This window comes from Propithecus coquereli, unplaced genomic scaffold (genome assembly GCF_000956105.1).
Source record: "Propithecus coquereli isolate 6110/MARCELLA unplaced genomic scaffold, Pcoq_1.0 Scaffold377, whole genome shotgun sequence".
In the NCBI taxonomy this organism is placed as follows: Eukaryota; Metazoa; Chordata; class Mammalia; order Primates; family Indriidae; genus Propithecus; species Propithecus coquereli.
This window is the reverse complement of record NW_012149474.1, coordinates 1781581-1803940: the sequence shown is the minus strand read 5'-3', so window position 1 is coordinate 1803940 and position 22360 is coordinate 1781581. Positions and strand designations below refer to the sequence as shown.

The 22360-nt window shown below is 66.7% G+C and overlaps 3 protein-coding genes across 5 annotated transcripts in view; 1 reads left to right on the top strand and 2 right to left on the bottom strand.

Moving 5' to 3' along the window:
- Nucleotides 1-2588, top strand: part of TRPM5 (transient receptor potential cation channel, subfamily M, member 5) — a 16063-nt gene extending 13475 nt beyond the window's left edge. Inside the window, exons 20-24 of one of the 2 annotated variants that reach the window (XM_012652032.1) lie at nucleotides 283-461; nucleotides 729-861; nucleotides 1495-1588; nucleotides 1998-2064; nucleotides 2447-2588. In XM_012652032.1, coding sequence (XP_012507486.1) covers nucleotides 283-461; nucleotides 729-861; nucleotides 1495-1588; nucleotides 1998-2064; nucleotides 2447-2553 — 580 coding nt within the window. In that variant the 3' untranslated portion in view covers nucleotides 2554-2588. The remainder of the gene's footprint in view (nucleotides 1-282; nucleotides 462-728; nucleotides 862-1494; nucleotides 1589-1997; nucleotides 2065-2446) is intronic. The other variant, XM_012652034.1, reaches the window with a different exon arrangement.
- A 985-nt stretch (nucleotides 2589-3573) lies between these two features.
- TSSC4 (tumor suppressing subtransferable candidate 4) lies at nucleotides 3574-6114 on the bottom strand. Of its 2 annotated transcripts, none has more exons than XM_012652031.1 (3): nucleotides 5282-6114; nucleotides 4951-5141; nucleotides 3574-4827 (listed from the first exon to the last, which is right to left on the bottom strand). In XM_012652031.1, exon 3 carries the CDS (start codon nucleotides 4802-4804, stop codon nucleotides 3833-3835), a length of 972 nt encoding a protein of 323 aa, XP_012507485.1. In that variant the 5' UTR covers nucleotides 4805-4827; nucleotides 4951-5141; nucleotides 5282-6114; the 3' UTR covers nucleotides 3574-3832. The 2 variants fall into 2 exon arrangements, with proteins under 2 accessions (XP_012507485.1, XP_012507484.1); XM_012652030.1 differs by having other exon boundaries at nucleotides 5390-6114.
- Nucleotides 6115-8319: 2205 nt separating this feature from the next.
- On the bottom strand, nucleotides 8320-18244 carry CD81 (CD81 molecule). Its single transcript, XM_012651943.1, has 8 exons — nucleotides 18186-18244; nucleotides 14490-14716; nucleotides 11172-11269; nucleotides 10503-10577; nucleotides 10144-10248; nucleotides 9722-9823; nucleotides 9028-9114; nucleotides 8320-8931 (listed from the first exon to the last, which is right to left on the bottom strand). Exons 1-8 carry the CDS (start codon nucleotides 18242-18244, stop codon nucleotides 8869-8871), a joined length of 816 nt encoding a protein of 271 aa, XP_012507397.1. The 3' UTR covers nucleotides 8320-8868.
- Nucleotides 18245-22360: the final 4116 nt, after the last annotated feature.

Below are 22360 nucleotides of genomic sequence, written 5' to 3'. Positions count from 1 at the left end.
GCTTGGCCTGTTGCGTGCTGGGCCCGCTTCTCCTCGGCTCGTCATCCTGGGCCTTGCGGACACGCTGACCTTCGCCCACCTCCTGTGGAGCCAAGGGGGGTAGGGGGAGGGGGGAGGGGGACAGCGGAAGACCAGGATGAGTGGGCCCTGAGACTCACCCCAGAGGCCATCACAGAAGGGGGTTCTGGGCCCTGGCTTCTGAAAGGGCCCCCCAGCACTCAGGGGCAGGAGGGGCTGGTGGGGGGCCGGGTGGGTGAGGGGCTTGGCCGCGTGTCCCCACAGCTACACGTTCCAGGTGGTGCAGGGCAACGCGGACATGTTCTGGAAGTTCCAGCGCTACCACCTGATCGTGGAGTACCACGAGCGCCCCGCCCTGGCCCCGCCCTTCATCCTGCTCAGCCACCTGAGCCTGGCCCTGAGCAGGGCCATCAGGAAGACGGAGCACAAGCGGGAGCACCTGGGTGAGGCGGGCGGCCGGTTGTGCCCATCCTGGGGTGCAGCCAGGTCAGGAGAGGCCTGGGCTCCTCCTGGGCCCCGGCGTCCTGGGCTGGGCTCCTTCCAGGCTGACCCAAGCCCCGGGGGCCCAGCCCCGGGCAGCGGAGAGGCTCCCCGCCGCCTGCATGTCCCTGTGCGGGACCTGTCCTTGCCCCGCCCCAAGGCCAGGTCTGGCTCTGCCACTGAGGCCCAGGTGGCGCCGGCAAAGCTTGCTGCTGCCCTGGCCTTTCCAGAGCGAGACCTGCCAGACCCCCTGGACCAGCAGGTCGTCACCTGGGAAACGGTTCAGAAGGAAAACTTCCTGAGCAGGGTGGAGAAGAGGCGGCGCGACAGTGAGGGGGAGGTGCTGCGGAAAACGGCCCACAGGTGCGGGCGAGGGGTGTGGCAGGTGACACCGGGGGACGCGCCTCTGCCCACGGGGCTGCCCAGAAACGCAGAGGCGGCCCCTGCCCTGGGCCAGAGGGACCAGACACACGCCCTGGTGCCGGCGCCAACCTTGGTGTGTCGGGCGCTGTGGAGGTGGCAGGAGAGCCTGATCCCCAGGGGACCTGGGACCTCTGCCCTTATCGCTGGAGGGGCGTCCTCTGGTGCCAGCAACAGCATCTGAGCTGGGGAACCGAGGCTGAGGGGCGGGGCTCTCTGAGGGCTTGTCTGCCCTGTAGTTGGGGACTGTGGGCACTACCCGGTGTCCGGCCTGCTGTGGGTCTTGGAAGTGACACTGGCCCCCTCCTCCCTTCTCTTCGGCCCCCAGTGGTCCATCCCCCGCCCTCGCCTCGGGGGCCCTGTCCTGCCTGGGGTGGGGACCATCCTGCCCTGTGCCCCCCCCCTCCCCCCGCTGGACGGTGCGACCCCGGCAGGGAGGGCGCAGAAGCGCTCCGTACTACAGACCGGGCCGTGCCCTGAGGAGTCCTGGGTGCCACCAGATTGTGCACCCTGGGGAGACAGGGCGGGGGCGACGGGGAGGCTCCCGCATGCGCAGCGCCACGTGGCGGGCAGCAGCCTGACTTCTGCCTGTCACAGGGTGGACGTCGTTGCCAAGTACCTCGGGGGGCTGAGAGAGCAAGACAAGCGGATCAAGTCTCTGGAATCGCAGGCAAGTGACGGCCAGGCCACGAGCTCCTCTCCCCTTCCAGGGAGGCCACAGCCCCCTGCCCAGACGCAAGCTGAAGAGCCATGCCAGGGCCCTGGCGGTAGTGGGCGCCCCTGTGGGCGGGCCCTGGGGTGGAGGGCCAGGTGGCACCTGGGCCTGTCCCCAGCCCAAGTCACATGAGACCGCAGCCCACCCCAGAGGGTCTCACGTCCCAGTCCCGTCACTGCCCACCCTGCACACAGCACGTCAGAACCTCGCCTGCCCCTTCCTGCCAGCCGCAGCCCCCAGAGGGAGGGTCACAGGGCAGCAGGCCTCGGCAGGGATGGGGCGGGTGGAGGGTGCCTGTCCCCTGCTGTACTGGGAGCCCTGGGGCTTGCCCTGGGGTTTCCCTGGACACTTCGCCCTCTTCCAGGTCAACTACTGCACGATGCTCCTGTCCTCCGTGGCTGACACGCTGGCGCAGGGCAGCGTCCCCTGGAGTAAGCCCGTCTGGGGAGTGTGGGGTGAGGGTGGCACAGGCGACACACCCCATGGGCAGCTGATCGTGCCTCACGCCCTGTGCCCTCCCCTCTCTGACGGCCTTGGCTGGTCCTGTCCGAGGGCAGTGCAGGTGCTCTCTGATGGAGCCCGGGCCTCGGCCAGGGCACAGGGGCCTGGTTCACCCAGACTCCAGAGGCTCCGCCTGCGCTGGCCCTTCGGGGCCACCCCCTCAGCAGGCAGGACCCCCGTGGCCCTAGCAAGGCACAGCCCTAGCCCCAGGGCTCAGAGGAGGACTGGCATGCTCTAGGCTGCCCAGCTGTCCCCACTCTGAGGGCCACCATGCCCTGGCCCTCGTCTCTGAGCGGCCTTCCTTCTTACCAGGCTCTCGGAACTGTGGCAACGGGAGCCGGCAGGCCGCTGCTGACCACAGAGGGGACCCTGGCGGCAGGGAGCACCCGCAGCCTGGCCAGCCACCCTCGGACACCTGAGCTGCTTGGCCTGTTGCGTGCTGGGCCCGCTTCTCCTCGGCTCGTCATCCTGGGCCTTGCGGACACGCTGACCTTCGCCCACCTCCTGTGGAGCCAAGTGGGCAGCGGCCCTCACGGCTCCACCAGAGGCCAGCCCTGCCCCCACAAAAAGGAACCTCTCCTTGTCCAGCCTGACACCTTCCCAGGAACCCCCGGGAAGCACAGCAGTGTCCTGGAACAGCCTCCCTGCCAGCAGGAAACGTGCCCCCAGCCCCCACCCCAGCACCGGCCAGTGAGACGGGCACCTCTGCACAGGCCAGGAGCTGTCTGGGGCCACCCCCACCCCCACTCGTGTTACCTGATAAGAAACAAATCTTGTTTTGAAACGCTAGTGATTGAATTTCTGCCCTTTAAGACCCATCCTCTGGCTCTCGGCGGACTGGCTCTGGAGGCTGTCTGCACCTGCCATGCCCGCCCCTTCCCCATAGCTGGCATAGCGAGTGCTGGTGTGTCCACCCTGGGCGACAGCCCAGGACAGCCCTGCCAGGTGCTGCCTCGTTTCCAATGGGGCCTATAGGAAACTGCACCGCACCTGGCCCAGGTCAAACCAGACCCCGGGCGGCTGAGGTGTAGGTCACCGAGCACCAGCAAACACTCAGGACCAGGGACTTGCCTACCAGGCCCCTCCCTGGCCATCTGCTCATACCCAGGCTCTCCTGGCCAGACTTGACCTCTGGCCCCCACCCTGTGGTTGGCACCAGGCTGGGGGCAGATTCTGCACCCACCCAGACCCACTAAGGACACTGGCTAGACACCCATGGTCGTGAGCTGCTACCCCTGGAGGAAACAGGCCTGTCTATCTCTTGCTGTCCCATCAGTCCCCGCAAGAAATCTGGGGAACAGAGATGTTAGCCAACACCGGCAAAGCAGCCCATCCCTGGGTTGGAGGATCACCTGGAGGAACAGCGATTGGGCAAGGTGGGGGAAAGCAGGCCCCCAGCTGCCGAGGGCTGGACCAGCAGACACGAAACCCGAGAAAGACCTAAAACCTTTATTGTACCCCCGGGGACAGCAAGGGCTCCCAGTGTCCCCAGCCCACACCCCCATGGGCCCCAGCAAGTCTCTGCTCCAGTGGAGATGGGTTCCCAGAGCCCCAGCCAGGGGTACTGCCCCCAGCTTCCTCCCCAAGGGGATGGTCCTTCCACGCCAGCTGGCAGTGGCCTGGGGGCCCTCTGATGCCAGCCCTGCAAGCAGCCTGGCGGGGAGGGCAGGACAACCGCAGCAGCCAGCATCTGCGCTCTCAGACCTCAGCACTTGGGCCCTCGGGGCTGCACCCCTTGCTCCGGAAATGGTCTCTACTCCGCTTCTTGCTGCCATGGAAACCAACAGTCTCCACCAGTGGGGGGCCTGGCGCGGACCCACTGTGGACAGCCCCTGACAGAGGGCCCACTTCCTGCAGGCCCCCAAGGGGGCTGGTCCACTCCTCAGCCTCAGGGCTCCCGGGCCTGGCCAGGTGTGCCAGCTCCACAGGGCCCTCCCCACCAGCAACGCTGCGGCCCCTGCCCGGCTCTCCGCCCTTCCTCAGGACCCTCTTCCTCTCGGGTCTGGCCTCGCCACCTCGGGCCGGTTTGGTGAAGACGACTCTCCCCTCCCCGCAGCTGGAGGGGTCCTGGTTGAAGGAGGGCACGAAGTGAGTGGGGACGGTGAGGCTCCGGGAGCCCAGGAACGCCAGGGCAGCCGCCTGATTGTCCTGCTCGCTGGCCTCAGCCACGTCCCCCAGGCTGTACCTGGTCCAGCGCTCAGGGTGTGCCACGTAATCGGGGACAGGGGGCACCTTCGAGGGGGCAGGGCTCCGAGGGGCCCTGCCCAGACCTTCCACGGAAGGCTGGCTTGGGGGTGCCAGGGGCTGCGGGAAGCTCCTGTTGTCGCTCACGCTGGCGTGGGCCACAGAGGCTGGAGCCCGCCTGGCTGCCCCCTCCAGGCAGTCAAAGATGTCGTGGCTCCGCTGGGAGAAAGTGGAGCTCATGCCTCGCAGATGGAACGGCTGCACCGTGGCCACGGGAGGCAAGGAGGGCTCGTCGGGGCCTGAATCCTCCTGGGCCTCCCCAGGCAGCCCCCCTGGGGACAGCGCCTCCCCCTCAGCACTACCGGGCAAGCTGAGGTCAGAGTCCGAGTCACTGAGGGAGGCCGCGTCAGAAGGCAGGGTGTCGTACGCTGTCCCTTGCTTGCCCTCCGAGCCAGGGGATGGCTCTCCTGTCCCTGCCTCAGCCATGTGTGCCCAGGGCCACGCCACACCTAGAACGAAACAGAAGTCTGTTTCTGAGGAGAGTTCCTCCTGCAGATCCACCACCCTGAGAAAGGGCAGGCGGATCAGCAGAAAGAACCGTGTCCTGCAAAAGGTTGGGGCCCCATCCTCACCTTCGCAAAGCCCTCCTCTCACTTCCCCATCTGCCGGGTGGGTGCCTGTGGGGGACGCTGGAGTCCTGGCTGGACAGCGGGGTGGGCGGAGCCCTGACGAAGGTCCTCAGCGGCAAAGGCGTGGTTGTCTGGGTCCCAGGAGTTCCCCACGCAGGGCTCTGCTGGGCTGTTCAACTGTAGCTGGGTGACGGCTGGGGGGAGGGGGAGAACCAGCCATCAGACCAGAGCATGAACATGTGAAAGAGGCACCAGGACCCAAGTGACCCAAGCATGGGTTTATGGAGCCCCCAACACAGGCTACAAACAAGGGCAGTGACTTTTGACTTGTTACCTCATTTACCACGACAATCCTCCCAGGTAGGCTCCGAGCGATTAAACGGCAGCCAGAGCCCGCACCCAGGGCCCAGAACCGTCTCCGTGCTACTCTACCGTCACTTACAAGCTGCTCACTAGGCACGGTGTGCAGAGTGCTCCACAGAGACCCGCCCCTCCTGGTCCGTGGTGGGGAGGTGGGCTCCTGTTTGCGGGGAGACCCCTGGGAGCTCCAGAGATCCGCAGCCAAGTCCTTGGCATCTGAGGGTCAAGCTCTCATGCAGGTGGGCTGCCCACGGTCACCTGGAGCGGCCCTGCCGGGCAGAGGCAAGCCCCCACAGCTCCTGGGGCACAGTCCTTTTTCCTGTGACACTCAACACACCCCTGGCCTTTTCCGGCCGTGAAGAGGAGCGCTGCCGCGGGCCCCCACCGAGTGTCGAGTGACACCGGTGCCCCGAGCTTGCTTCCAGGATCCCAGGACGGCCGGGCCGCTGTCCTCAGCCACCGGTCCCCCAGCTCCGCCCCTCCGGGCTTCCCTGCCAGGTGAGCCACGAGCAAGGATGCGGCCGGCACCCTGCGCCCCACTAGGTCGGACACCGGCAAGATCTCAATTCCTGCCGGCGCGACTCAGCCAAGGGCCGCCGCACGCTCCCGCTGTGAGCCGGCGCGGGCAACCGCTCAGGTCACGCCACCGCCAGGCCGCGCTCGGACGGCTTCGGGGGCGCAGGTCCGGCCGCGCTGGGAGGCGGGGCCGAGTCTTCCTCCCGCCGGAGCCAGCGGGCCGGGGCCGGGACCGGGACGGGTGACCTCCCGGGGCCCGCGGCACCGCCCACCCCCACGCACCTGCCGCCACAGCACGTTCGGCACTGCCCCCTCCCGCGCGAGGAGCCGTACGTCCCACGGGCCACGGCGCATGCGCGCGGCCCGCCCCGGAAGCGGCGGCGCCCTCAGAGCGCGGGCAGGAAGAGGCGGGGCGGGGCTGCGGCTCCCGCGCGACTAACGGGCAGCGGCGCCGTCCCGGGGCCCCAGCGCCGCCTGCCGGAAGCCGCGAAAACTGCGGCCGCCGCAGGCAGGAAGTGCGTCATCGCGCACGGAGGGCAGGAGGCCTTTCCCGGGCATTTCCGGTTATGGCCGGAAGCGGCTGCCGTCGTCGCAGTGTGTCCCCTCAGTGCCCGGAAACAGGGTGGCCGGAGACCCCTCAGGGGCGACGCAGCCCGTCGTTGCCCGCAGTCCCCCGGCACCCGTGGTCCCACGTAGGCCAGAGGCCGAGCCGACCCCAGCCCGAGACAAGGACGCGGAGTGCGCGGGGCGGCCCCCTTGTCCGCCAGCCGGGCCTACGCTTCTCCCCGAGGGACTTGCCGGGCCCTGACCGCTCTGCCTTTTTCCTCCCGGGGCGTTGCCCTCGGAGACATTGCCCGTCCAGCTGCTCACTCCTGGGCCCTCAGCTCAGAGGCCCTGCTCTGGGCTTCGGGAGGTACAGATGACGTTCCCCCGAGGTCACTACAGGGAAGCCAGGGCCAGGCTCTGCTCTGACACTGTCCAGATCACTGGTCCACCCAGGACCCCCGGCGGCCTGGCCCAGAGAGGCATGGGGAGTGCCGGGCAGGGCGGAGAGGCCACCAGCCAGCCGCGGCGGGGGAGGACAGTGAGGACTCCTCAACCTCCCGAGTCAGCCAGGGCTGGGTGGGCGGCAGCCACGGAGGACGAGGTCCCAGGTTCTCCCTTGGCCACGAGGCCCTAGGTGGGCAGCATCTTTTTCCTGCTCTGTTGGGGGTAGTTCATGCCCCACAAACTCAAGGCACCCGAGTTCCCCTTGGCTGCTAGACCCGTCATCACTGTGAGGACCAAAGAGAGAACTCTCCCACCCCCAGGCCCTGCTGTCCTGGCATCCACCAGGAAACGAGGATTCAAGGAGTGGTTCTTGCCCAGACTAGAGATATAAAGAGGGGAAGGAGGGACCCCACTCAGCTGTGCACCTGGGGAATACTTTATTCCTAAGACTGCTTCTCCCTCCCCACGGCCCCAACCAGGAATACACAGTCCAGTGGACGCTAAGTGCTTAAGCCTTTAAAGTCACATTGCAGCTTGCAGGTGGCTATGTGGAAGATCAGGCAACAGCCTTGGCCAGGGTGTCCCTGGGGCCTTGCAACACAGGTCAAAGTAGGGCGGAGGGGACTCTTTGGACCATCCTGTTCTCCCAACCAACCCAGGCATGGGAGGAGGTAGGGAGCACCAGGGGAGGGCCTGCAGAGACCCTGTAGCCCCCCAGTGCAGGGCTGGGGTTAGTTTCCAAACTCTGCCTGCAAGGAGGCTGGCTGGGAGCCCTTAACATGAATCCCAGGCCTTCATTTCCTCTAGGGGTCATAAAACCTGCTAGCACCCCCTGGTTAGGGGCAACAGCTGAGCCAGAGCGAGCTCCACCCCAGGGGGCAGCAGACAGGACAGTCCAGAGCCCAGTGGCTGTAAGTGCTCAGGGAAAAGGAAGGGGTGAGCGTAGGAGGCTGCTTAGCCTTAGAGCCTTGGTCTGGCTTGGTGGGCTGGGTGGGTTCCCCAGGTGGCTGAGATCTTCCCCTCCAACTTCTCTGAGAGGCAGCTTAGGCCCTGAGCCACCCAGGACCTCAGTGGCATGTTTACAGGCATCTAGAGACAGGCAGGGAAGGGACCCTCAAATGTCCAGGAGGGGCAGTGTGTCCATCTGTTACTGTGCTGTGCCTCAGGAGGAAGGGGAGTCTCGCAGCTTCCCCTCGCCTCCTATTCCAAGCCCACCCTGTCCTGCATCCTCTGGCTGCCTGGCCTCTCCTGCTCACCTCTGGGCAGTGTGTGCCCAAGGACTGAAGTGGGAGGGAGGTGGAAGCTTCTGCAGGCAACACGGGGCCCCAAAAGGGGCATGAACCACATGGGATCCCCCCACGCCCAGCTGGCAGCCCCCCTCAGGATGGCTTACCCTGGACCTGGCACAGTCCACAGAGGCAAGTCCCACCCACAACGGGCTCCTGTGCCCCTCCAGCTGCCCGCTGGGTCTCAGATGGTGGCACAGGAAGGGGCTGGACAGTCCTGTTAGCATGCCTGATTTTTCCTTCTTTATTAAATGACTGTTTCAAGATGTAATTACAGTTGAAAGTCACATGTTAGAAAGGATAGGTGCATTGAAGGCATAAGAGTGCTCATAGACCCGGCTCTCGAACTGGGGCAGGAGAGAACAAGGAATAAAAAGGCATGAGCCGTGCAGCCCACAGGATGGACGGGCAGGGTGGGTGGACACAGCCCGAGCTCCACCAAGCTGAGCCTCTGGGCTAGTGGCCCCGGGAGAGGCCTGGCTGAGCAGGCAGAGCTCCCCAAAGGGTCCCAGAAGCACAGGGACTCCTGCCCTGCAGTCCCCAAGGCCTGGGCCCGTCTCCACTCACACACACGCCACCTACATGTGACGTCAGCCCTGGAAAGGTAATAGGAAAGTTCAGAACAAAAACAAAACCTCAAATGTAAAAAGGCTACGTGTAGCAGAGTAATACCGGAAAGTTATATACACAGGTGGTGACGGCCCCTCAGAAGTGTCCGGGTCACTCGGGGGGCACTGCAGGGTCCCCCGCAACTGAAGCTACAGGGGCCTCAGTACACGGAGCTGTTCCGGATGCCGCAGCACAGCACCATGCTCAGGATCATCTCGAAGATCTGCGGGAAGGTGGCGGCGGGCACAGTCAGCACCAGGCCCCGTGGGCGGGGCAGCCCCACGGAGCCCAGGCCCCACCTGCCCTGCCCTCGGCTCACCATGATCACGGCGACCACGATGGCCGCGATGCCGATGAGGTACAGCTTCCCGGAGAAGAGCTCGTCGATCTTCTGGTGGCAGTCCTCCTGCAGGGGTGGCCATCAGGCGGTCAGGGGCCGAGCCTCAGCTCCCGGCCCCCTCTGGTCACGCGGCAATCCGTGGTCGTCGCACAAGGAGCGCGGAGGGGACCCGCGGCCACAACAACCTGCCCACCTCAGAAGAGGCGGGCGCGGCAGCCGGGCCTCTGCCAGGTTTTTATCTTTTACGCATTTTAAACAACACAAAACACCCGGCACACGCTGCCTGTGCCCTTTTCCACTTAGAGGTCACGATCACTAGCGTCTCCAGTGCCCTGAAGTGCCACTGGTGTGCGCTGCCCAGACGATGTGCACGGAGGCCTTGGTGGGCGATTTCCGCAGGGTACTGTGGCCTCCAGGGCGCTAACCCGGGTGGTCGGGGGCCTCCGCGCCCACTGGTGCACAAGTCACTGTGCGACCTGGGAGCACTCCCCTGCCAGCCCCAATTCTTCATCTGAACGTGCGGCACAGGGCGCCCGCCTCCTCCTGGGCCGGACTGGGCCTCCCCGCGGCCCTCCAGGCAAAGCCCGGACGCAGGTCACTGCCTAGCGCGGCTGCTTCCCTGCCAGGGCCCGCCCGCCGCCCAGGGCCCACCCCAGGGAGGCCTTGCGCGCACCTTAAACAAGTTGCCGATGACGTTGTTGCCCGAGGGACACAAGTTGTTCTTCAGCACCGAGGTGGTCAGCTTGGACAGCGTGCTGGAGCCGCAGCAGTCGAGCTGCAGGGACCGAGGGCGCCGCCGTCAGCCGTGGGCACGCGCAGGGGACAGCAGCCCAGAGCTCCGGGGGACCCGAGGGGAGACAGCCAGGGAGACGCATCGCACCCCACGGCAAGCGCGTCTGGGCCAGCCCTCTGCCGGGCTCGGGCCCCTGCGTACTCGGCCAGCCTGGCCCACGGGGCTCCCACCCAGGGACCAGCGGGGCCCCGAGTGCCCGGAGTCCACGGGCACCGCCTGCTCCAGGTCCGGGCTGAGGCAGGACTCGCCCCGGGAGGGGAACACCCCCGCCCTGTGCCCTGCCCACCCCTGCCCGGCCGCACCGTCTCGTGGAAGGTCTTCACTACGGCCTTGGCGTTGTTGGCGTCATCGTCCACCACGGCCTGCTGCAGGGCCTGGTCGTAGAACTGCTTCACGTCCTTGGCGATCTGGGGGTGGGGGGAGCACGGTCGCATGCTGGGTAGACGTGCCCTTCCCCGGGAAGGTACACCTCCAGGACAAACCCCGGAGGGCTGCGAGGTGGCCCTCATGCCCCTCCTGCCCGAAGCCCGAGACCTTCCTGCCAGGTGAGCCCAGGAAGAGCTCAGAGAGCACCCCACAAACCATGGGTGAGACCAACCCATCCCCTGCAACATGAGGGGGCCCTCCCTCCCCTCCGGGCCCGTGGTGGGCCCAGGCTCACCTGGTCCTTGTTGACAAAGCCCCAGATGCCGGCGGCCACCTCACAGGCAAAGAGGATCACCAGGCAGGTGAAGAACTGGGGGCCACACGGGTAGAGCACAGAGGGTGGGGTCGGGGGGTGGAGAACAGGGTCAGGCTGCGGCAGGCCCTGGCCAGGGTGGGCAGCTTGGGGCTGGCCTCCCCACCCTTTCTCCTGCTCCCCATGGGGGTGCCTCAGTTTCTCCCACTGGTGACATTGGCACAGGCTCCCCCTTCCTAGACTGGCCAGGCCCTGGGTGGCAGGGCCAGGCCTGAGCTCCCATCAGCGGGTGGCATGCCCAGGACACCCAAGGCCGGCTTGGAGCTGAGATGCTCCCTGTTACGTTCATGGCTTTCTTCAAAAAAGAAAGAGAAAAGGCCAGTTTGGAACAACATGAGGGAGATCAACCACAGTGGGAGTTAATTTACAAACCGAAGGGGAAAACCAGGAGTTGGACTCGTAGGAAGGTGCCGAGGCCACTCCGTGGGCCCTGGTCCAGGCCGGCCCGACGGGAGGCGCCCAGCTCCACGTCCCTGCCCGATGGGGGGAACCCGGCAGCCTCCCCCGGAACTCCTGGTCCTGCCCCTCACGCTGGCTCTGCCGCCCGCCCCTCCTCGGCGCTGGACGCGGCTCCCGCCGGCCCCGCCTTACCGTCCCCAGCAGGCACTGGGACTCCTGGATGGCCCCGTAGCAGCCCAGGAAGCCGACAAACATCATCACAGCGCCCACGGCGATGAGGATGTAGATGCCTTTGGGGGAGAGGGGGCGCCGGTGAGCCGCGGCCCAGACCTCCCCCAGCTGACGCCGCCACTGACTCCGGAGGCTCTGAGGCGCCGACGCCCGCGTGGGCGAGATACACGGCGACGCTGTGGAGCAAGGGGCCCCGCAGCCCAGCCTGGCTCGGGCTGGCACGTGCACGCCACTCTGCCTCAGTTTCCTCTTCTACGACGGGAAGGACAGCATCGACACCAAAGTGGGAAGTGAACGGCACCACGGGAGCACTCGGGGAACGCCGCTATTGGCGCTTTACACAGACCGTGTCCCACGCCGTGTCCCGCCGCACACGACCCGCATCCGCTCCCAGAAGCCTCCGGGTGTGGGGGGCTGAGACCCGCCACCCGGCTCAGCGTGGGGGCTGATGCATCAGAAGCTGCGTGGCCAGCCCAGCTGCTGGCCCGGGGGTGAGGGGCGGCCCTGGCTCTGGATGGACGCCCACCCCCAGCGCAGGCGTGTGCAGGGGAGCTGGGGCCTTGCTGGCCTCCCCGTCCCCCCGCATGGCCGCCCCTTCAGTCGCGCCAGGTCCTGGGGAAGCGGCGTCTGAACTGGCTGCTCTGTATGACTGGGGGTCAGATGGGCTCCTGAGGCCCCCGCCCCCGAGTGCCGAGCCCTGCTGGAGGGGTGGCAGCCAGGGCAGCCTGCCTGACTGCCCCACACCGAGGGGCTGGGCAGGACGTCCCTGGGGAGGCAGAAAGGGCCACCCAAGGGCGGGTGCACGCAGGCCCAGCGCAGTGCCACGGCTGCCCTCGGGAAACCCTGGCAGTGTCTGTCCTGGGCCCATCCACGCCCCGGTCCCTCAGCAAGCTGGGCGCCTCCCCCAGCTGCCACGGCAACGCTGAAGGCAGCGGAGCCTCCTCCGCACCGCCAGGCTGCTTGTCCCCTGCCTGGTCAGCCTCGGGGAGAAGGCGCCTGGGGCCAGGGCCATTTGCCAGCTCAGAGCACGCCCAGATCTGGGGCTCGGCCTCCCACTGGCTGTGAGCACGGTGTCCTGGGCAGGGTCTGCCTCTCCTCAGGCCCTGACACCCCCATCCCCGAGGTGCAGCGGGGCCCCCTGGACTCCCTTCCCTGTGGCCCTAGGTCAGCGCCAGCAGGGTGGGGGAGCCCAGCAGCCCCTCTAGGCCCCAACCCCAGGCTCCCGACTAAAGCCCACCGCCTGCCCTGCCGAGCCCGCAGCATTTCAGGGGCGGGGGTCTGAGGGAGCCCAGCAAACCCGCCCCCTCCTGACCCTGGACAAAGAGCCTTTGTGGAGGCCGCATCTGCTCTCGCCAGCCTACACTGGGACGGCCAGCAGCTCCGCGAGGCCGACTCCGGGATGGGCAGGAACTTGGTGGCCAGAGGGGGTCGGAGCAGCCCCCACCCGCTGGGGACATGGCAGAGCCCACGCCTGGCGGTAGCAGCCCTGCCGTCCAGTGACAACCCTGCCAGGTGGCTCCCCTGAGGGCAGTTTCCCTGGCACCAGGGAAGCCATAACCTAGGACAGGTGGGTGGGCGGCCCCGGGGCTAGAGGCCTGTTGTGGCCCATGGTGGGTGCCACACGGTCACACACCTGCTTCCAGCACCAGCCCTGCCCTGGTGCACGGGAGCCAGCCGGCGAGCCCCTCTCCCGCAGCACCGCTGCCCTGCTGGGGCCTGGCGCAGCCGTGTCCCCTGCCCTCGCCCCAAGCGGCCCCCGCCTGAAGCTAGGTGACCCTGCAGCTCCTCTCTGGCCACACCAGGCCAGGCACTGACCTGTGAGCAGAAGCCAGCCATGAGGTTCAGCCACTGCAGGACAAGGAGAACGACCCCTTCCAAAAACGCCTGCCCCAGGGCTGCCTAACTCCACCACTGTCAAAGCCGCACCCATGGAGCCCAGGTCCTGGGGAGAGGACTCTTGGGAGCTTGGTGGGCAGAGGCTGCCGCTGCCCCCCGGACAGGAGGGCGAGGAACATGCCACGGAAACTGCCTCAGCACCTCTGGTGGCCCTGGAGAACAAGGCCCAGGCTTGCTGAGAGGGCACCCCCAATTTGGACCAAGCACCCCAATTATCTGAGGAGGAGGGGCCTCCCAGGGGAGAAACAGCCCTCAAGGGTTCAGAGGATACTGGCCGGGCCCTCTGACACCCACGTCCTCCGACACGTGGGCAAAGCTTCTAAGGACACCCAGCCCCCGTGCGCAGGGGGCAAGGGTCTCCATGTGCGCCCTGGGGTGGGCAGGCTTCCCTTCCTCCTCCCGACACGCAAACCTGCGAGGGCACCCCTGCCCCGAGAGACGGTCACGGGACCGTCCCCAGGATGAACTGGGCCCAGGACCCACTGCCAGCCGCAGGCTCCGGTCTCTAGGGAGGACAAGGCCAGATTGGTGGGCCTAAAGGGTAGGGGAGGGGGAAGTGGGCAGCCATGTGACCACGGTGTCTGGGAGGGGCACTGAGCGGCCTCCTGGGGCCCTGGTCAGCAGCCAGGCCAAGCAGGACTCCACCAGGCCTGGGATACACATGCTGCCCGCCCTGCCGCCCACCCCTCAGCCTGTGGGGACAGTGGGACATCCCAGAGGCCCCTCCTTTAAAGGACAGAAACATCTCAACAAAGACTCCCAGAGAGCTGCCAGGGCCAGGCCCTGCCTTCCCTGCCAGGGGCATCGGGAGGAGGGGTGCTGCTCTGCCCGGGACAGTCCTCCTCCTCCTCCTCCGCCACCCCTGCTCCTGGGGCGGGACAGGCAGCCCAGGCCCCCCACTCTCAGCCTAATAAGGCAGCAAGGTGCGGCCGCCTGCCGGGCGGCTGAGTCACGCCAGCCTCCCCAGCCTCGGCCTCCATCCCTCCCTGCTCCAGGCTCCAGCTGCCTCAGCTGCTCTGGGGCAGCCCAGGCCCCCAGCCCCACCCCTCCCCAGGGAGCCTCCCCCGAAATACCACAGGTTAAAATAAGCAAGGTCTTGACACAGCTCCCCCCGCCTTGCCAGCTGCGCCCTCCTGCCCTGGCTCAGCCCAGAGGTGTCTGGTGGGGTCCCGACATAGCACAGGCCCGAGTCCCGCTCACCCCTCCCGCCCAAAGAGCCCTTTCTGGCCGGCTGCCTCCCTGCCCAGCATGTGCCACACCCCACTGCCTCTGTCATTCCTTGTTCCACCCGCTGCCTCCTCCTGGAAGCCCTCCCTGATCGCGTGTCACCTGTTGGGGGCGCCCTGAGCTCACGATCAGTCCCTGCCCCAGGTGAACACTCACCTACGTAGAAGGTGTTGGGCGCCGGCCTGTCTCCCAGCTCCAGGTAGAGGAGGTTGGTGGTCTGCGGGTCATGGCGGAGCCACAGGGCCACGCCCAGGATCACACCTCCGGCCAGCTGGGAAAAGAGCAGGAACCGAGTTGCGTGCAGCCCGGAGCACTGTGGCGAGTGTGACCGCGCCGTGCCACCGTCCTGAGTGGCGCCCCTACTCGGCGGAACTGCCTGCTGGCTGCAGAGGGGCAGGCGTCGGCCCTGCTGTCTGGGGTCCAAGAAGCCCCAGGGAGCCCTGGGGATGAGGCGCCATCCACTTGGAACCCAGCCCCCCACCAGCACCTCTGAGTGCGGCTCCAGGGCAGGGTGGCCGGACAAGGGCCGGCTCACCAGTCAGATCTGTGTCTCAGACAGACGACCAGATGCTTCCTTAGCGTGAGTGTGTCCCAGATACGGGAGGAAATATCCTTAAAACACCGAATTATAAACGGAACTCCTGTATTTTTATTTGCTAGATCTGGCCAGAGGCCACACCCACCAGACCTGAGCACCCCAGGGAACACCGGGCCCTCCCCCAGGGGGTGGTTCCGCCCCAACAGTCCTGGGCTTATTTGGGGACTGTCCTGGGGACACTGAGAACCCCGGGGTGGTGGAGGCCCGAGCCTCTGCTGCCAGGACAGGGGTGGGGACGTGGTGCCGCTGGCCCCTGTGGGTGGTGGCAGCCGAGGCCTGCGCTGGGAAGAGACGCTCTAGCAAGGAAGTGGCGCTGTGGCCTTCACGACAGGTGCGAAGAAGGGGCGTAGAGAGCCTGGCACGCGGGGCCCTGCGCACACACGCCCAGCTTTGCCAGGTGGGGTCTGCTGTGAGGATCGGCCATCCTGGGCATCAGACCAGGCCGGGCTCGGCCCCTCCCTCCCGGGGGGCACGGCCTCATCCTCCAATGCCCCGGACTAGCACACGCAGGGCACCTCTCAGACACGTGGCCCCCGTGCATGACCAGGGACCCCGAGTCCTGCCTGCCCCATCCTTCCCCACCCCAGGTGCCCCTCGGCCGCTGCCCACAGACGCTCCTCCCTGGTCAGGTGGGGGGCCTTCAGATCCTTTCTGGGGTTTCTTCCCGCCCCAGGTGTAGAGCTCTGCCCCACACTCCTCCTGCAGCCTGGGGACACTGAGTTCCAAGGACAAGGACAGCCGGTCAGTTCCAGGTCCCCAGGCGGTATGGAGGACCAGGCTTTACCCCGTCTCCCAGGAGAACATCATGAGAATCACCTAAACCTGGTCCTGGCTGGGGCCACCAGGGAAGGGTGCGCAGAGGTGCGGGCACAGGAGGTGAGCACACAGGAGTCTCGGGTCCCACAGCAGGAGACCACTGCCCGCACCCATGACAGGCTCTGCCTTCCCCCTCTGTGCCACCCGCACCCAGGGCCAGGCCTGCGGGGTTTCCTGGAGGAGGAAGCATGGGGATCTGGAACCAAACCAGCCAGGTGAGAGGCGCCAGCTCGTGAGCTCCGGGGGCAGTGGGGGTACACGATCCCCCACCGGCCAGAGGCGGCGGCTGCTCCCACGGCCTGCGTGGGAACGCCTGGCTCTGCAGCCAGCCGGGCGCCAGGCAGGTCCTATCCCCTGTATAGGCAGGGCCAGCCCCTGAGGCTTCGTCACGCCAGCACTGGCTGCTTCTGGACGCTGAGCCCACAACAGACCAGGGGCCACTGGTCAGATGCAGAAGGGAAACTGAGACCTGGGCCAGAGAACACCACCTGGCAGCCCCGCTCCCGCCCCAGGGGCCCGGCGGGGGAGGGGTGTGCTCAGCAGAGCAGTGTGAAGTTCAGGCCCCAGCAGCGCAGCCAACCCCCAAGGAAAGCCCAGAAGGGCCCTGGGGACTCCCTGCGCAGGCTGGCCCCAGCGAGAGCGCGTGGAGGAGGAGGTGTGGGCTCCGCACCCCTGCCCACCCCCTCCGACTCCTGCCCCCCACACCCCCACCCCGGGCCTTCGGAATGGGGCCTGGCCTAACGCAAGGCCAGTGAGGTCTGCTGGCGCCAGCAGCTGCGGGTGGCACCCTCAAAGGGACTGTGGGTGGCACCCCTGCAGGACCACCAGGCCACCCTCTCTGGGCACCCCTGTCGCAGGGGCCCACACTGTGGTTTCTCAGCCCCTTCCTGGTAGGCCGCACCCCTGCTCCTAGGGGAGTTTCAACTCAGTTTTCAAACTTTGGTTGGGGGAGGGAAGGGCCCCGCTCTTCCCCGCTGGGCCGTGGAGTGCGCGTGACAGCCGTCGGGGCCCATGGCGGAAACGACCTGGCAGCTGGGACTCCTAGTGTGCCCCTCACATGACAAGGCCTTGGGGTCCTGGCAGGGCAGACAGCTCGGGGCTCCTCTGTGCCTATCGCTCCCATGGGGGTGGAGGGCGGCCGGCGGTGGCCCCAGAGCGGGAGGAGGAGGTGGCAGGCTGAGAGTTGCTGTGGTAACCCTGGCTTCCTCCAGCGGCTCTGAAAACATCGCTTATTTTGTTTTGAATCTGTGTTCCAGAGATCGTTGTGTGAGACGTTCCAGGTCGGAGGGGGGCAGGTGGATGGGGGAGCCCTGGCCCCATTCCGCCCTCTGTGGTCGCAGAGACCTGGTTACGGCTGTGACTCAGCTGCGGAAGCTGTGGGGCCGCTGCCAGGCCGCCATCCTCCTGTGCCTCAGTGTCCCCACCGCAAAGCAGGGCTGAGCTCGAAAGCCACTCCATGGGTGCCAATCCCAGCCCCTGCCCTCCCTGGCTGCGCAGGGCCCACCCTGTCTTCCTGGGCAGCCGCCCTGGCCCCGAGGTGCTGAGTGCCCATGTAATGGGCACGGGGTCCCAGCCCAAACGTGTGCACGAGCCACTAACCCAACCTGCCGCCCGTGGACTTCGGGCCACGTCGCCAGGTCTTGCTCTGCTGCGGGAAGGGGCTTTCCACTCAAACGCCGGGGCTGGGGGGAGGCTGCCCCCGGGCCCTCCCTGTGGAGGCTGACAAAGACGCCGCCCAGCTGCAGGGCAGGGAAGCCCACCCGAGGGGCCGTCAGTGAGGAGGAGCCTCCAGGCCAAGGGGGGCGGGGGCAGCTGGAGAGGGGGGCTCACGGGGGGGCCTAGGCCGCTGTGGGGGTGGAAGTGTCCCTAGGCCCCACGTTCACTCTGCTGATGGCGGTGATGGTTTCTCTGGGGACAAATATGTCAAAACTTACTGAGCTGTACACTTTAAATATGTGCATTTACTCTGTGTCAATCACACAGTGTGGTGAAGTGCGATTAAATAAAGCTGTCTGAACAACCCCCGCACCCCCAAACCCTGACGACCGGACTCCTCAGGGCCAGCGTTTGCTCCGGGCCCCAGATGGCCCAGGCTGCCATCGGGCTCTGCCAGGCGGAGCTGGCGCTCCGGGCTCTCTGCAGCCAGCAAGTGCCGTCAGACACGCTGAAGTCCAGTTCCCGGAACTGCGGTTCGAGGAAAGCAAAGCAAGGAACCGGGGTAACTATGGGACACGCGTGTCAACTACAGGCGGGAGCCCAGCGCTAGTGGAAACAGGGAGTGACGGGGTTGGCTGAAGGCCCGGAGCACGGACGAGAAGCGTGGCCCGAGGGCCTGCGGCTGGTCCCGTGACCTGGGTGGCCTCAGGCCCACTGCAGCCTCTCTGTGCCTCCGGAACCCTCGCGTGTACACGGGGAAACAGAGACACAGAGGCCGATACCCAGAGTGCCCAGCGCGACCCGGCAGCGTGGAGCTCTCGACGGCGCTGACGACTGTCATCACGGTTGGGTTTCATAAACGAAAGTCCCTCTCCCCACAGACACGTCCCTGCCAACAGCCCACCCGTCAGAAGTGGCACCGCCACTGCCCCTGCCTCCCGAGACACCCCACGCGGCGTGGGGGCCGGGCGGTTCTCACGCTGGGGTTCCCAGAGGGCCCGCGCAAGGGTGCAGGCACAGAAAGGAGTGTGCGTAACTCCGCAAGGATTCTGTTTCTGTTTCTGTTTGCTTCTTCCTCCCTCCTGAGAATTAATAAATAACAGAGCAGCTCTGGCCAGCGGCTGCCAAGCACGCAGGGTTCCTGCCCAGCCTGTCTGCACATTCCAAAAGCCGCCATGAGGGAGCAGAGGGAGCGGGCGCTGCCCGGGCAGGCCTGGGACAGCCCCTCCTGTGCCAGCCGCCACTGTCCCCCCAGAGCCCGGACAGCCAGGTGCTGCGGGGCCAGGGGCACTGCCCTCCAGCACATATGCCCACGGCCTCAGCGAGGGACGGGGATCTGGTCGCCCCCACCAGCCAGGCCAAGTGGTCGCCCCGCGTCCTGCCCACACATCCGGGGGAACCAGGATGGCACGTGTAGGCTCGCCCCTGCCCCCAAGCAGCAGCTGAGTGCCCCCAAGTCTCTAGGCCAGACCCAGCCTCGATGCTCTTGGAGAGAGGGGCTGCCAGGCAGGGGGCGCACTGCGGGCCTGGGGGGCTGCAGGCCCTGCGCCTCCCCACTGCCACCTGGGGGGTGTGGGTTCGTGCTGGGAAATGCACAGAAAGTGCCCACTTGGCTCGGCCAGTGTGAGGTGCTGGGGGACTGGGGGCCCTTCCCTGGGAGGACAGGGAGGGCCGGACACGGGAAGGAGGGAGGAAGTCCCCTCAGGGACGCTGGGACAAGCCAGAGGGAAGAGTCCCGGCCAGGATGCTTTCAGGATGGGATGCTCCAGCACCGGGGGTGTAGGTACCGATGCTGTGGGGGAGGGGAGCTGGGTCCCTGCAGGCCAACCCCTCACTCCGCCCCCACCTTCCCCGGAAGCAGCAGCTGCCCTAGCGATGGGGCCCAGGCGGGAAGGAAGTGTGGAGGGAAGAGCAGGAATCCTCACCTCGGTGAGGAAGGGAAGCTCCACTCACACGGCCCCTGGCCTCAGGAAGCCGCCTGTCCCAGCATCTAAAAATAGGTGCCAGGCGAGGACGCTGGCCTTTCTGGGACCCGCTGGCCAGAGGACGTGAGAATCACTTCCCGCAGGGCCAGGAGGTGAGCACAGGCTTGGGGACACTCCGCTACCTCTCCGGGCTGGGGGTGGGCACAGGTACCCGAGCACCAGGCCCCTTCCAGGCCAGACCCCACACCTGCTCCCCCACCTGCACCTGCCCCTCCTCTGGGAAGCCCCCTGCCCCTGGGCCCTGCGAGGGGGCCCACGCGGACACAGACCTGCTGGGAAGGGCACAGTGCAGCTGTGGGGTGTGGCCGGCGCCCCCAGAGCCGTGTGCTTCAAAGGAAGAGGTCTGGGCAGGCCAGCACCCCCAGGGAAGGTGACAGGAGGTGGGTGTGTCTCAGGCAGGGACCAGTGAGCGGGTGGAAGAGTCCCAGGGAGCCCAGAGTGTCTCTGCCCGGCAGCAGCACCTGGGAGGCCGCCAGGCACTGCCTGGCCCAGGGCTGGTACCTACTCCCACCCGGGTGAGGACACCAGGACACTCCAGGCAGTGGCTCTGGTTTTCAGCCACCTCCTCCTGCTGTCACTTGGGAACCTCAGTTTCCTTATCACCCCAGTGACCCTGAGAACACCCCAGCACAGCTGGAGAGAGCAGGGTCGGCTCCCAGCCCAGTGCCCGCCTGGCACAGAGGAGTGCTGCTTCGGGGACAGAGGGCAGGACTGGGGGAGCAGGACGCTGTGAGGCGGTGAGCTCCCCCCTCACCCTGGGGGGGACGAGGGAGTCTGTGCCTCCCAAACCCCTGCCCCTCGGAAGCTCCTGGGCCCCCCTCCGGAGCTCCGGGCTCAGGCCCCAGCCCCCATGACTGGAGCCCAGGGAGGGCAGGCGGCCTGGGACCTGCACTGACAACCGCCCCGGCCCGGCCAGAGTGCCCCCAGCAGCCCCCAAGCTCGCTGTCAGCTGCGGCACAGAGCCGACCGCGGTGCCTAACCACAAGCAACGGCCCCAGGAAAGCCGTTACAGGGCACCCGGACTCGCCCCGGAGAAGTTAACGACCCAGGCCGATGTGGGCCCTGGGGGGCCACCCGTCACCTGCCCCCCCCCACGAGGCACAGTGACCCGAGCCTTCCTGCCTTCCACGCTCACCTCAGTACTCGGGGACAGACAGAAAGAGGGAGGCGTTCACTTTCCACGCTAGTAAAAGGCGCGCATCTGGCGGGGGGGGCGAGGCAGTCGGTGTGGGGGCGTGAGCCCCGGGCTCCCGGGCCTGCGCGGCGCTCAGACCCCCACGACCGGCCCTCTCGGCCCCCTGCTGGGGCACCCTCACCACCGGCTCGAAGCACTTACCAGGTCCGAGCCCCTCACCCAGCCCTTGCCAGATCTTGCCCCTGGGGGGCAGGTGCCAGGGCACCCGGAGTGAGGCCTGACAACCAGCTGTTGGCCCCCCCTTGCACAGGGAGCCGCCCCGCCTGGGGGCCTGCCCAGAGGACCCCCAAGTGGTCTCCTATGACTCAGCACCTGCCCTACAGCCCACTGGTGCAGAGGCTTCTTAGGTTAGGCCCAGAAGTACAGAGTGTTTGTGTGGGGGGCGCTGAGTAAGTACAGAGGCTTCTGGAAGCTGCCCAGCAGGCGGGTCCCACCCCATCTCACTGCACAGACGGAATGACTCAGAGGCGAAGGCCGCTGGGGGCCATTTCGGGGCAAGACTGGCTCTCTGTGCAGAAGAGGGGTCCCGGGATCAAGGTGGGCACCTCCAAGACTGGAAGCAGCCAGCACTGTGTGGGTCACAGGGGGTCAGGGCCAGAGCGAGGGGCCCCTGGGCCTCTCCCTAGCCCCACCCCTACCCAGGGTCCTTCCAGAACCCCGACCTGCTCCCTCCCTCGGGCGCCTGGGTCCAAGCCTCATTAGGTTGATGAACGGAGGCTCCCCTGACCGGATTTCAGGTGCTGAGACCGGGCATGGGGGGTGGGGTGTGTCCTTGTCTGGGCTGGGAGACAGTTACGAGGATGGGGTGGGCTCTATTCTGCAGGTAGAGCTGACCTGGGGCTGGGTGCGGGTGGGAGCCAGCCCCTCACACCCAGGGAAGGAACTGGGGTTCTCGGGCACCAGCTCTGGTACCAGAAGGGAGGGTAGGCAACATGTGGGACCAGAGCAGAGCCAGCCAGGAGGGTGGCCAGGGTTTCAGGCCACCCAGCTCCTTGTTCGAGGCCTGAACCCCTCCCTGCTTAAACACCTGCACTGGGCCAGTCTGTCCTAGAGACAAACCACAGACTTCCTCTCTCGATGGGCCTGGCCTGGGCCGTTTCCCCAGAGCTGGGCAGCCAGACAGCCTGGGGGAAAGTCCACTCCCCCCAACTCCATGAAACCAGGCACAGGAAGTCCCCACCCCCACCCAGGGACGCCTGGGTTGCAGCCCCTCTCCCAAAAGGATGGTGACAGACTTGCTAAGTGACAGACAGTCATGTGCTGTCTGGAAGCCAGAATTAAATGCCAGTTAGCAAGGCTTCTAATCGGTCTCCTTCCTGGCCGGGTCTCGCCGACGGCGGCCACCAGCCATGTTAGGTTGGAGGAGCGGCCAGTCCCAGGCGGGGGACGCTGCTCTTCTCCCCACAAGGAATGGTGGCAACTCTCATGCACTCCCTGGCCAGCCCGCAGGGAGAAGGCTATTATCATACCCATTTCGCAGATGTGGCAGTGAGGCTCATGCAGGCCAGGCGCCTGGCTCTCCTGCCCTGCCCCCAGCTGTCTGTCCAGGTCTTGGTTACCGCCCCCAGGGATGGGATTTCCATGCTGCCCAGCCAGGGCCTCTGCACTGTCTCCCTGCCCTAGCCCCTGCCTCCCAGCCATGTACTCCCAGGAAGGAGGCCGCTGGACCCCAAAGCAGGCTCTCGCCAGGGCAGGCCGGGTGCACATTGCCCAGGGTTCGTGGAGGGAGAGCCAGGGAGTGTGAGTGAGCCTGTGTGCACAGGTGAGCGTGTGCATC